Raw genomic sequence first — 12,912 nt, 5'->3', positions numbered from 1 at the left:
CCCCCAACCTTACGAACCATGGTTTCAAGGCATCCATGGCGAGCCACCGGGACTGTCTTGAGGAATCAGAAACTCCCATCTCGAAGGTGGTAATGACGACAATGTCAAGATCATTGCTACTACCGGTGCGCAGGCCGGTGACGTTGTGAACATCATGAAGAACACGCCCGGATGGCGCATACGTGCCATGACGCGCAATATCGAAAGCGACAAGGCCAAGCAGCTGGCGGCCAATGGTATCGAAGTCGTTCGTGGTGACTATGAAAACATAGATTCCATGATGAAAGAATTTGCTGACGTGCACGCTTTTTCGCCGTGACAGAATGTTGGAGACCTGTCTTCACTTCCGGCGTGGGAAGACATGAGGCGGGCGTGATTGAGCAGAGACAAGGCTGTAATCTGGCCTTGGCAGCATCGAGGAACCTCAACACTCTCGAGCATTACATCTGGTCGACAGCGCCCAGTTCGAAAATGGTGAACTGTGTTGAGCATCCTGTTAACACTCCACACATGGACTCCAAAGCCCAAGTGGACGCAAGAATCAAGAAGGACTTGCCCGATCTGGGTGCACGCACTACCTATCTCCTCTTTGGATACTACCCCCAAAACCTCGCCACCTTGCCTCCTATCAGACCGATCCTCCATCCTGTGTTGGAAAAATACATTCAGACATTACCCACGAGACCAGATGCTATCGTGTTGCTGGCGGGTAGCATGGAGGTGAACCCCGGTATCTGGGCTCGACAAGCTCTTGCAGCCGGAAGTCGTGCTTTTGGCAAGTACGCCAACGTGGCCATGGAAAAGTGGACATTCAAGCAGATGATGGACGAATGGAGTGCCGTCGCCGGTAAAGATGGCGTGTTTGTTCAGTGTTCTCCTGAGGCATACGAAGCCATGTGGGGAAACCTGGGCAAGGAACTAACCGAACAGTTCAAGTTTGGCGAGTTATGTGACCCATGGATGCCAACTGCTGATTTTATATCGCCCACAGAGCTAGGTATCGATGGGCCGAAGTTGTCGGATTTAGGGGCACTATCGAGGGACTGCACAAGATGAACTCTTGGGATTAAAAATGTGTTGGAAACAATGTGTCGGGGGTAGTGATTCTGCGGTAAGACTGATGATATTGGTGGTTCGAGAGTAGATTTTCGAGTCCAGATCATGAAAAGTGTGGTTCAAATCAGGCGATGTGTGCTTTGGCGCGTCCTTCACCGTACTCTCTGTTCTCTGTACGCTGTCTTGGTCCGCCACCCCCATTAGTTTGGCTCGTTCCCCGTAGAGTCTTTCTCTTATGGGATCTGCTCCAGTCGGGACAAATGTCGATTTGATCCCGAGGAAACCAGAACTCGAGGAATAGGAAGATCAAGTAGTCCACGATTACACAAAGGCAAAAGAGTTTGCCGGCCCATATTCCACAGCCATAGTAACGCTTGAGACGGTCGATCAGAGCAAAGCTCGGTAAGACAGGTCCGCCTCCCGCTGGGCCGTCATAACCGTGGAACTCGGCCCCAGAGATGGCCCCAGAGATACCGTCGTAGACACGCTCAGTACGCATGGCCACGTTCTTCCACGAGTACATGGTCTTGACCTGTTCGTGGAACAGCTCGGTACGGACGCGCCCGGAACGTAGGGCAGCGATGGCGCGGCCAGTGGCTGCCACCAGATCATCCTCGTCGGGCCGTGCAAAGACGGTCATGTGCGAGGGGAGCACCTCTGGGATGCCGCCAACCTGGGTGCAGACCACGTAAAGGCCGCAACTGGCCGCCTCGACAATTACGGTACCGAAAGCCTCTGTCAGCGACGGATGCAGATAAATTTGGCCGCGAATCATGACGTTGCGTACGTCCTCATGGCGGACTGGGCCCAACATCTCAACCCGATCCTGCAAGACGTTCTGCTCAATCATCTGCTCCAGGTCAATCGACTTGGGCCCATCGCCGGCTATTATGAACCGAGTGTTGGGGTGGCTGCCCAATATGCGCGGGATGGCGGCCGTGAGAAGATCTGTGCCCTTGTTATAGAAGAGGCGGGAGATCACCACGATCGTAATCATGTCATGGGGCCCTGGCGGTGGCGGGGGTGTTGTCTGCTCGCCAGAAGCCGTGTAGTTGACTGGTCTGAAATTCTCAGCCACGACGGCGTTGGGAATGACAGATACCATCAGAGGATCCAGTGAGGCGCGGAGGACCGTGTTCTCTTTGCAGGTGTGACTCACGCACACGACGTGGTCGACGTCACTCAAGGTGAATTTTAGCAATTTGTTGGTGAGAATGCTGGCTGGATCGGCGAACCCAAAGAGCGAGTGGTCGGTGAAGACGGTGCGCAAACCCATGGTGCGGCCATGAAGGATTGCCTCGTGACAGAGACTGCTCAAGCTGGCATGGCCATGAACTATGTCGATTTGCTCACGGATGACAATGTTGCGGAATATGGGAAAAAAGGAAAAGACGGTTGGGAACGTGGCCGAGCGGTATATGACCATAAAGGGTACATGGTACACCTTGAGACCATTGGTGAGATATCGAACACCGGTCCTCCCGGGGTATTGATGGGTGATTATGATGACCTTGTGGCCGCGGTCAATTAATTTGGTGGACAGCTGATAAATGTGGCTTTCGACTCCTCCTGGCTGCGGGAAGAAGAAGTCGCTAACCATAGCGATATTATATGTACGACGCATGATGTTGGTGGTTTTGCAGTTGCCGCAGGCGATGCTGTTCTGTCATGACGATGAACAATTTCAAGATGAGATTTGGGTCGCTGTTTGCTGGGCACCCGTGATATTTCTGAGCCTCTTCATATGCCCATGGTGCAATGCAATAATCCGATGTTATCGGCAGGTTTGTGAGAGGTCGTATCTAGAGCAGAAACAGTTGTTATCTCGATGATGTGTCGGAAATGAAGAGAAACGGTTCTTTAGCATCGACGACTGTGCGAGGGTTTTCATGAATCCAAACAGAGGGAGACGAATTGACTTGCTCCGATGAAATTGTGGATCCAAGGGACAGACTATCGCTCGCTCAGCTGCCACGAAATATAATTCGAGCTGCCGTTGTTGCTGTTTATCTCCTTTCCTTTTCCTTTCTGTGAAGATCTCGGTAGGAAGCTTTTGGGATACTGAAAATGATATTATCCTATCATAATGTTTGCAAACACAACTTTCTCGGTACCGCAAATAACCAAGTACATTTTTGACGCCCTGCAGTGAGGCTTGAGTTGATCGCAACAGCTAACCCAGTGTAGCTAAATCGGACAGGTATCCCCACTACTTGCTGTGCTACTCCACATTAGCCATCTCACCAGGCGGATCCCCCTTCTCCCCAAAGGCTAAACCCCAACATCAGCTCGTTCAACTTCAATCCGTACAAGCCCATTTCCTCATCAATGACTTGAGGCGTAAGCTTCAAACATGACCATCGCAAGCCTCGGATCCCCCTGCTGGAGTCCAAGATGAGCAGCGGCAGCGGCAGCAGCAGCTCGTCGCCGACAAAGGCGCGCCACCAGCTCCGGCCACCCCATCCCAATGGCCACCACCACCGCTCCTCCCGCCCACACTCACGCACCCCTTCTCCGAACCCTCCGCCGTCGCCGCGCCTGCACCCGCTCCCGCCGCCGCTGCTCCTGACCGTCCGCTTCTCCAACGGCCTGCCCGATGTGCACCTCGACATCCAGAGGCCCGCCACCACCCCCGTCATCGCCCTCAAGCACCTGATCCGCTCGCGCCTCGAGGAGCCCACCTCGCAGCGCCGCCTGCGCTTCATCAACGCCGGACGCATCCTGCCTGATGATGCCGCCCTATCCACCGTTCTCAAGCCCCTGCCTTCCTTGCCGCCGCCGCCTCCGCCGGCAAGCGGCAAAGGCAAGGCCGTCGAGGGCGCCGCCCCGGCCCCGCCGCGGGTCTACGTCAACTGCTCCATCGGCGACTTGCTCACGGACCAAGAGCTAGCTGCCGAGGCCGAGGCCGCCACGGTCAAGATGAGCACCGCGCCCTCATCCCCGACCGGTCCGCTGTCGCCATCTCCGTTTTCCTCGAATGGTGAGCGAACCTCCCTGCTTCGTGACCCTTCCCACGGGGCCGCGGGCCAGCAGCAACAGCAACAGCAGCGTGGGCCGCGGGGATTTGATCGTCTGCTGTCCGCCGGCTTTAGCCACGCAGAAGTGAACCAGCTTCGACTGCAGTTCCGCTCCATCCAAGCCTCGCGTCATACACCAGATACCATGCCTTCGCCCGACACGTTGCGCAGCATGGAAGACGCGTGGATGGACAACAACCAGGGCACCGGTGCAGGCGGGGGCGGGATGGGCAGCTACGGAGGCGGAGGCGACGCTGATGGCTCTGGAGTTGCCGATGGCGGGGACGAGGTCGGCATCAACGGCTTTGTGGATGTCATGCTCAGAGGCATGCTCATCGGCTTCGTCTGGCCGCTGGGTGCTTTTGGCTGGCTTGTGCGCGAGGAGGGGCTTTACAGCCGCAGGTGGAAGGTGTTTATCAGTTTTGGCTGTCTCTTGAGTCTTATCATTGGGTTAATTAGGTCAATCTCGGGCGAGAATGCATGATGGCGATGGGTCATGGGAAGCGGCGCGCGGCGTTCTGGGCCTGGTGTAGCATATTTGTTGCCTGGTTTCGTCTCGAAACCGACAGGACCTTTGTATCTAACTACGTCTGTACCTGGGAAAAGGCTAGTATTCATTGTGCGGTTGTTTTGATAAACTCATCAATGATTTCGTGCGTGAGCAAGTCGGAATAACAGAACCCGCCATACTTGTCACAACAAAATACGATAAGCTGCAAATCAAAGGCCATGTGTTTACGGTAAAGCACTTTGCTAGATTTTGGTAGATGCCAGCGCCAAACTATAAAACGCCATAACTCCAACGTATTACAATATTATCCGCAAAAGATACGATCGCTTCTCGGAGCGTTTCGAATTGCTATCACAAGTAGAGACTGGCAGCCGAGACGACGTCTCTTGATATCAATGAGAGAGCCTTCTCAAACTTTTTCTGCAACATCTCGCTGCCCATGACCTTGCCTGCTTCCGCCATCTGCCTCAACAGCTCCTCAAGGCGACGCATGATACGCACCAATGAACCCTCGTATGCATTTGTCATTTTACTGTAGCACGAGTGTTAGCCAGCTTGGTCATGTCTACGATGAGACTGTCCGGCGGACAAGCATAGGAAGGGGGAAAAGACTGAAAATTGCTCACCAGATCTCCGCGAAAGGTCTGCCTTTGGCCCATGCCAAAACAGTTTCTGTAAGCTGCCATTTGAGACTTCCAACAACTTGTTCGTCACTGACGTCTAGTTTACTCTCGCGACTAATGCGTGCGATCGTCTTGGCCTGTGCATGGATCTCGCGAACCAGCTTGTCGAGATCCTCTTTCAACGGCGTGCCCTCCATCTTCTCGTCAAAGACAAAGCAGCTCAAGATGGCAGCGCAGACTTCTGGCTCCAGCTCGTTGAAGAAACCGTTGAACAGCAGCTCTGAAATCACAAGTTCGTGCCCTTCTGTGGAGGAGATTTCGCAAGCGACGCGAGCCTTCATCTGCACTACCTCGTTCTCGTTGATGAAGTTGAGCCGGCGGAGAACTCGCATGCGCGATTTGAGCTCATCGAGCTGTGCGATACTATACGACTTGTTGATGGCTCTCTTGGTCTCCTTGATCTGTGTAGTCAACTCTGTCTTGACCTTGTACTTGTCCCACAACTCCGGGAGATTCGGTGAGCCATGGAGAGGGTTGGAGAGCAGACGTGACTCAAGGACCTCGATCTTGCGCATAAGCTTCTTGAAAGAATCGTCCTTGATGCCCATGTTCTCGATAGGATCCAAAAAGGGTACTCCGTCTGGGAACCTACGATGGACCTCTACCAAAGCCAGGCTCACCTGCGACTTGCCAAGCTGATTAAGCTCCTTGGGCATGAAAATACGGATCTGGCTAATGGCAACCATGCAGGTCAAGAGACATGGCACAATCTCCAACCGTCCCTGGTCGACGGAACCGCTTGGGGCGACACCATCTGCGATGTGACTTTCCTTGGAAACTGATGCGTGCGGTGGAGGCGAGATGCTATCCTCCGATACGAACAAGGCGACATCGATGAGATATGACTCTTGTGGTGACGGCTCTTCATCGCCAAACTTGGCAGACTTGCGTGGTACAAAGTTGACCACAACTCCCCAGTCAAAGTCAATGCCATCCGGGGTCTTGATCTTGACCAATCTTCCAGGCTGCATAAATTCCAAGCAGTTGTTCGGATGTTGTATCACGGCTTCCATATCCTTCTTGTACGATTCGATCTGTTGGCGGACGATGTGATAGTCTTTGACGGTGGTCTCGTCAGGAATTACCATGGCGTCACGTTTTTGCTGCAGCTCGATCAGCTTCTTTTCCAAGGCTGGCACGCTGGAAGCGTTTTGGAACTGGTAGAAACACCTCTCCAGCATGTACTCTGGAGACACGGTTTCGATACGCTGCAAGTTCAGGATCATGTTGTAGCCCAGATGGAAAGCCGAGTTGAGACGATCTTGTTGACCGCAAACCATGCCCTTGGCCGTTTCGGGATCAAGCTTGTCATCAATCATCATGATGACAATACCACGATCATCAAGACCACGACGACCGGCTCGACCCGACATTTGGATGTACTCTGAGGGTGTAAGTGGCCTCTCCTTCACGCCGTCAAACTTCTTAACTTGACTAAATACGACAGTCTTGGCCGGCATGTTCAACCCGATGGAGAAGGTTTCTGTGGCAAAAAGAACCTTAATCAGGTTTTCCTGGAAGAGGATCTCGATAGTCTCCTTCAGAATGGGCAGGAGACCAGAGTGATGGACACCGATACCCTTCTTGAGCAGAGGAAGTAGGTGCTGGATCTGAGGAAGGCCTTGGTCCTCTTCAGACAGCGACATGATGGCGTTCCTGAAAATATCCTCGACCAGCTTTTGCTCTGACTCGTGATTGAAGTTCAATGTTGACACCTTGAGTGCAAGGTTCTCACACTCGCGCTTGCTGAAGTTGAAGACGATGACCGGATGGAAGGCTTTCCTCATGATCATTTTTATGATCTTGGTAATGTCTGCCTTGCTGTCCGCCGCAGTGTTCTTTACGGCCTTCTTGTTCTTGCCCTTGCCCTTCTGACGCGGCATTGACTCATCGTCGTCATTCCTCCCTGCAATCGAGCCAATGGCTTCCATGAATTTCTTCTCCCTAAACACGCCCTTTTCATCAACCATGAGGTAGATGCCATCTCCTCCAGCGGGGAAACAGTAGTTCTGGAGGGGGGTCGGGCGGAAGTCGGTGTAAACAACGTGACAGGCCTGTCGGTGAATCTTGGCTATCCATTCGGCGAATTGGAAAGCATTTGGGATGGTGGCCGACAGAAAAACGTAGCGAACCTTGTCAGGCAACATGATGATGGTCTCCTCCCACACGACACCTCGGGTTGCATCACGCATGTAGTGGATCTCGTCGAACACAACCCATCCCACCTCGCGCGTGATTTCTGAACCGCGGTACAACATGGAACGCAAAATTTCCGTTGTCATGACAAGGCAGCTGGCGGTTGGATTGATGGTGACATCACCAGTCATCAAGCCAACATCGCCAAACTCGGCCTGGAAGTCTCTGAACTTCTGGTTGCTGAGTGCCTTGATCGGGCTCGTGTAGATAACTCTCTGATTTCTCTTGAGGCAGTGCGCAATCGCATACTCGGCAACTACAGTCTTTCCAGCACTGGTGTGCGCGGAGACTAGTACACTCTCATCGCGCTCGATCGAAGCGACCGATATGCTCTGAAAGGGGTCGAGTTTGAATGCATACTTTCGCGCAGGCTCCTCGGGCGGCTTGTGCTCCGACAGGGGAACATAGACGTAGTCGAGATCGGGCGGCAAGGCAACTTGATGCTGGATGTTATGCGAAAGCACTAGTGAATCCTCCTCCTTGCCGCCGAAGCCCTCCGCTGCAGCAACCTGTCTCGATTGGGCAGTCTCGAAGGTGTCGGTAAGGATCGGTTCGGCCTCGCCCTCCTTCTTTCGTCGCTTGGTTTCTTGATGCTCATCTGACGAGGAGTCCTCTGAGCCGGCGTCACCCGTCGATGGCTGCGTGCCATTAGCCATTTCAACGTCCTCTTGAGGCTCAGGCTGCACCTCAGCGCCGTTCTTCTCCTCAGCACCCAAATTTTTCACATGGCCGTCAGCCTTGCGCTTTTTACTCTTATCCTTGCTCTTGTCACGCTTTGACTTTTTAGTCTTCTTGGATTTGGTGTCAGACGCGTTGCGATCCAAGTCGACCGCCGGCGCCTCTGGCTGCTCGTCGAAAACGTCGAACAAGTCCGCCATGGCTGGCGGAGCTCAAGATTGATGTCCACCAAACAGGGGCTAGATTTCTAGTTGGGATGAGATGTGAAAAGAAAAAAAGGGAAAAGTAAAAGGATAATAAACTCGGATAAGCAGTGTTCTACAAAGAGCAACACGCCTCCGAATTTTTTTTTTCCTTTAGCTTTATTGCAGCATGCACTTGCGTCAATGCAGCTGGGTCAGTATCAAAAGGGCGCGCGCCAATCGATGCAAGGGTAGGAAAAAAAAGTCTGGGTGATGGCCAAAGTGGGATGGCAGTAAATGGAATTTCGACAGGCATGACGGAGGCGGTGAAATGGATGGTCCGCTTTAGCCGTCAACTGGTCCGTGCGCCAGGAGCAAGCCGGGAAGAGAATGTCACACCACTCACTGACTGTAGGAATCTGAAGCTCGCCAATCCGTGAAAGCATTCAACGTCACCAATACAAAGCTTTAAGAAAAATCTCCTCTCAACCAAACATCAAGGTGTGTAGTGCCTCTAGAGCCTCTCCGCGGAGCCAATTGACCTTTTTAACTTGCAGCTAACACCCCATCTGCTCGCCCAATCCAGATGATCTCCGCCGCTGCAGCCCGCGCTGCCCAGCGCACCACGACCTCGCTCGTCTCCCGCCGCGCCTTCCACGCAACCCGTGCCCGGCTCTCGTCGCCGTACCACTACCCCGAGGGTCCTTACACCAACATTCCCTTCAACCCCAAGACCAAGTTCTTCTTTGTCAGGTACTGGCTCTTCATGGCCACTGGCTTCTTTGCCCCCTTCGGCATTGCTGGTAAGTTCTCGACTTTCCTCGGCCCGTAATCGGCCAAGCTCCGCATAGACTCGATGGCGGCGGCTTTGCTGACTCTATCTACAGCCTGGCAGACGTACAAGCCCAGGTAAACGCTGGGTTCAATTGGTTTTGTTTTTGGGGTGTTGGTCACAGGTTCTCGGAACTTGGGTGAATGGGAAAAACGGATGAGGGAGACTGTATGTGTACTGCCAACAATAGACTCGTCAACAATCGACGCTCCCTTTTGTGCGTACTTTGGCCGTATATGGCATGGCCGGTGATTTTCTGCCTGTTGTCCATGATGCAAGGTCGTGAATTGTTCGATGATATCCAAGCTCTGCAGCTGATGGCTGCGCTATTGACTATTAGCAGTACCGGGAATATTTCAGCTCTCGCATTGGGGTTAGACTCGCCGTGATGTTACATGATCCCTTATTACATCTTTTTTTTTCTTCTATTTTACATCATATGAACATTTAATGGTATCAGTATATGTACAAAAGTTCGCCGCTAAGACCCATGTGTTGGTACAACTCTCTCCCATCTCGCCCATTGTCTGAAATCCTTTATGGTTCAGGTTCCAGTCCCATTTCCGCGCCGCTCTTTAGACCCAACCGCTTCATCTGGCCCTGCAAAAAGCGCAACATAAAATCTGCCCTGTCTGGGGGCAAATTCCATCGGTCTCTCAAGTCTTCATAGACGTCCATTATCATTTCCCTCTGGCCACACTTCTCAAAGGCGCGCAGTATCCAAAGGGCAAGCCAGGTGTCTACGTAAAGACCTTCCGCGCCGCCATCGATGGCATGAAGAAAGGCCTCCCATACGCTAAAGAGCCTTTGGGGGCTCCAGTCTGAGCCTGCCTTGGCGCCGTGCAAAGCAAATCCCTTGAACAGCGAGAGAAAGATGCCACCGTGTACGGGTATCTGAAAGTGCTTCATCTCGTTCAAAAATTTTGCGACTTGGTCGATCCTGCCGACATTGATGGCAAAGTGCCTGATGAGAATGCGATACGTCCGCAAGTCCGGTGCTAGCGAAGCGGCGGCTTGCATTTCTCCACGCATGGCAGGGTGGCTCCTTGCTACACGCGCAAACATCATTAGGACTCGGGTCACGGCCTTTTGCGTCATATTCGTTTGTGCTGGCAGGTGGGCGGAATTCTCGACGGACGCCTTCATGCGCTCGTAAAGTTCCAACGCGTCGACTTCTTCGCCACATCTCAGAAAGGAAGCAATGAGGCAGTTGAGGACAGCATTGTCAATAATCTCCCCGGCGCTGACCATTTCTCTGTAGGCAGCTCTTACGCCGTCGCTTTCCATTTTGAGTCCAAAGAAAAATATCAGGGACACGTGATGGTAGCGGGTGAACGGATGCCCTCGTTTTACCATCTCCGCATAGACCATCTCGGCTAAGGCAAAGTTCCCTGCCTTTGTTGCGCTGTCAAACAGTATGTTGAACGTCATGCCATCCGCGGCAATCTTTGCCTGATGCTCCATCTCTCGCCAAATATTCAGCCCAGATTCGACTTGAGCCTCCGTGACGACGCTCAAGTGCTTGGTTGCGAGATGGACCGCCATGTTCCACTCCACTGGCAACAAAGCATAGCCGCATTCTTTGACATCGGCTATGACAGCGAAGTACCGAAGCATAGCCTTGGCCGATGGTTTTTCTCCATAGGATAGGGAGCGGAGCAGCTCATGTCGAAGCTTTGAGTGGAGATATGGCATGCGAGGCTCTGGGAGCTGGCAGTACAGATGGTAAATGTACTGTGCATCAACCTTGAGAGGGTTACGTCTTCTTCGGAGAATCGCATTCCAGAGTTTCCAAAGCACGGTACGCTCCTCCTCGTTTGGCGTGGTTACCTCCTCAAAAGACGGGAACTGTGAGTCTTCCTTTTTATTTGACACAGATAGGTCAGGCCCGTTGGGGGTTGCATATCCTCGAAGGTACGGATCCTTGAGTAGTCGGAGTTGAAAGTCTGCCGTGTCGTCGTCGTCATATGTTCCCACAAACCCCAACAGTTCCTCCTTGGAAAGCTTGTTCCCCTTCTCCAGGTATTCATCGGCCGGCATGCCATTCTTGGCGCCGATTGCCTTCGGAGAGACGAGCTGATTAGTTTCGAGCTCCCGCTCCAGCTTGGCAACATTTGCGTTATCGTGTCGTCGAGGATACGAAACTGTGAAAAATTGTGCACCACTGCTCGGACAAGTCTTGCTCCTCGGCCGAATAGAGCGTCCTGTGACCGCGCGGAAGCCCCAATGGCGCGGCTTTCCTGTACCGGTGTAGGTCGTCGGATTCTGCCAGCTCGATGCTGGCCGTCGCAGTAGTAAACCGGTGCCGCATATCGACCCTTCAATTCGTCTAGGGAATTTCATGAGCTGAGCAACATCATTGTGAATGCCTCAAGAGCATCTGTTATAATCCAGGGGATGCCTTGGGCCTTGGAGGGCAAGAAACCATGTAGACTGCCTAATCGGTTGTGTGACGTCCCTTTATTGAAATCATGTACTGTAGGTTTTGCAGCGAAGAAATTCTGCTTGCCGGTGTTGAACTGCAGGGGTCCTTCCTTATCGATGTGGGCAGGGATCGGCGTCTGTGCTCAAGCTCCGTACAGTAGTACAACGCGCGGGCAGAAATTCCAGTCCGCCGAAATTTCGGTGCTATTCGCGCCGGGAGAAGTGAATCGACAAACCGCTAATTATACATCACCCGCATCCAAAAGTACAGACTTTTTGCAAGCAAAAGTCTGTGGAACGGGAATTAGTGGAGAGACAAAAAAAGACCCCAACTTCATCTGTCGTTTGTTCCTTCTAAGTTTCTGGTTTGCGTCTTTGGGACGCTATCATTTAACGATGCAGAGGCTTCGCGCCCGCGACCTTCGGGCCGTCGACCTTTATCGGACAGTCAAGGCCAACCTGGACACGAAATTCGTTTTGCCTGCCATGCCGCCTGGCAGGGAACACCGGCAGGTCCCTCCCCCATGGCTTCAGGCCATGCAGAAGATCCCACCTTCTGAAATCCTTACGAGACCGATCCCAATTCAACACCAAACGCCGAATCCCAAGGCCAGGAAGCCCAAGAACATCTTCAGACCGCAAAAGATTGTGTACGAGGAAGATGAACTACGAAAGACCTTCTACCGTGACCACCCATGGGAGCTCGCTCGGCCAAGGGTGATTCTCGAAATTGACGGCAGGGACTCGTATTACTGTGACTGGAGCCGGGGGTTGGAACAGCCTAGCATCCCTCTGTCCGGTGAGAGGTAAGGCACTTCAAGTCTCTAATCTCCCATGGGCTGAGTGCAATCGTTAGGACTGGAGAAAGAACTGCCCGCTGACAAGGCCTCGCGCTCTTCCGCGCCAAACAGTGTGGTTCAACGTCAACTATGGCTGATGCACAACAAAGGCATGACGAAAGAAAAGGCATACGACCGTGTCCGGCGGGAGTTCTACGCGCTGAGGCAAGAGGAAGAAGTGGAGAGGAGAATAGCACAGGAAGAAGCCCGGATGGTCGGCGCCTACTTCGGCAAGAACCGGCTGCAGATCGGTACAGCCCTGGAAGACCACGAGTACGAAAGGTGGAAGGGCTGGGCCACTGCCGAGATGGCCAAGGCTGAGGCTGAGCGCGAAAACGCAATGCCTGTGTACGGAGGAAAGGCGAAGGATGCAGAGGTTTCGATCGACGATGCCATGCTTGAGGTCGGCGTGGATTCCGTTTTGGAAGATAAGAAGGAATAGACTGGTGTACGAAAAGGATTGACCAGAGGTATACGCCTACTAATCTGGGAAC

At 53.0% G+C, this 12,912-nt stretch overlaps 7 protein-coding genes across 7 annotated transcripts in view; 4 read left to right on the top strand and 3 right to left on the bottom strand.

Moving 5' to 3' along the window:
• Positions 1 to 1,056, top strand: part of PpBr36_04406 (uncharacterized protein) — a gene marked incomplete at both ends in the record, with an annotated part of 1,841 nt that extends 785 nt beyond the window's left edge. The window contains 3 exons of the mRNA XM_029891566.1: positions 1 to 89; positions 134 to 254; positions 323 to 1,056. The exon at positions 1 to 89 is cut by the window's left edge and continues 247 nt beyond it. Of these exons, the coding sequence (XP_029749431.1) occupies positions 1 to 89; positions 134 to 254; positions 323 to 1,056 (944 nt within the window). The remainder of the gene's footprint in view (positions 90 to 133; positions 255 to 322) is intronic.
• Positions 1,057 to 1,180: 124 nt separating this feature from the next.
• Positions 1,181 to 2,680, bottom strand: PpBr36_04405 (uncharacterized protein; the record flags this gene model as incomplete). The annotated part of the gene is made up of 1 exon (XM_029891565.1): positions 1,181 to 2,680. One exon carries the CDS (start codon positions 2,678 to 2,680, stop codon positions 1,181 to 1,183), a length of 1,500 nt encoding a protein of 499 aa, XP_029749540.1.
• A 770-nt stretch (positions 2,681 to 3,450) lies between these two features.
• Positions 3,451 to 4,557, top strand: PpBr36_04404 (uncharacterized protein; the record flags this gene model as incomplete). Its single annotated transcript, XM_029891564.1, has 1 exon — positions 3,451 to 4,557. One exon carries the CDS (start codon positions 3,451 to 3,453, stop codon positions 4,555 to 4,557), a length of 1,107 nt encoding a protein of 368 aa, XP_029749322.1.
• A 378-nt stretch (positions 4,558 to 4,935) lies between these two features.
• PpBr36_04403 (uncharacterized protein) lies at positions 4,936 to 8,341 on the bottom strand (the record flags this gene model as incomplete). Its single annotated transcript, XM_029891563.1, has 2 exons — positions 4,936 to 5,116; positions 5,211 to 8,341. The coding sequence occupies 2 exons, from the start codon at positions 8,339 to 8,341 to the stop codon at positions 4,936 to 4,938; spliced, it is 3,312 nt and encodes a 1,103-aa protein (XP_029749437.1).
• Positions 8,342 to 8,909: 568 nt separating this feature from the next.
• On the top strand, positions 8,910 to 9,236 carry PpBr36_04402 (uncharacterized protein; the record flags this gene model as incomplete). Its single annotated transcript, XM_029891562.1, has 2 exons — positions 8,910 to 9,126; positions 9,211 to 9,236. 2 exons carry the CDS (start codon positions 8,910 to 8,912, stop codon positions 9,234 to 9,236), a joined length of 243 nt encoding a protein of 80 aa, XP_029749324.1.
• Positions 9,237 to 9,692: 456 nt separating this feature from the next.
• On the bottom strand, positions 9,693 to 11,498 carry PpBr36_04401 (uncharacterized protein; the record flags this gene model as incomplete). Its single annotated transcript, XM_029891561.1, has 1 exon — positions 9,693 to 11,498. One exon carries the CDS (start codon positions 11,496 to 11,498, stop codon positions 9,693 to 9,695), a length of 1,806 nt encoding a protein of 601 aa, XP_029749336.1.
• Positions 11,499 to 11,975: 477 nt separating this feature from the next.
• On the top strand, positions 11,976 to 12,860 carry PpBr36_04400 (uncharacterized protein; the record flags this gene model as incomplete). The annotated part of the gene is made up of 2 exons (XM_029891560.1): positions 11,976 to 12,385; positions 12,491 to 12,860. The coding sequence occupies 2 exons, from the start codon at positions 11,976 to 11,978 to the stop codon at positions 12,858 to 12,860; spliced, it is 780 nt and encodes a 259-aa protein (XP_029749335.1).
• Positions 12,861 to 12,912: the final 52 nt, after the last annotated feature.

This window comes from Pyricularia pennisetigena, chromosome 6 (assembly GCF_004337985.1).
Source record: "Pyricularia pennisetigena strain Br36 chromosome 6, whole genome shotgun sequence".
Lineage (NCBI taxonomy): Eukaryota > Fungi > Ascomycota > Sordariomycetes > Magnaporthales > Pyriculariaceae > Pyricularia > Pyricularia pennisetigena.
The sequence above is the reverse complement of the archived record's forward strand: the minus strand, read 5'-3'. Positions and strand labels throughout refer to the sequence as shown.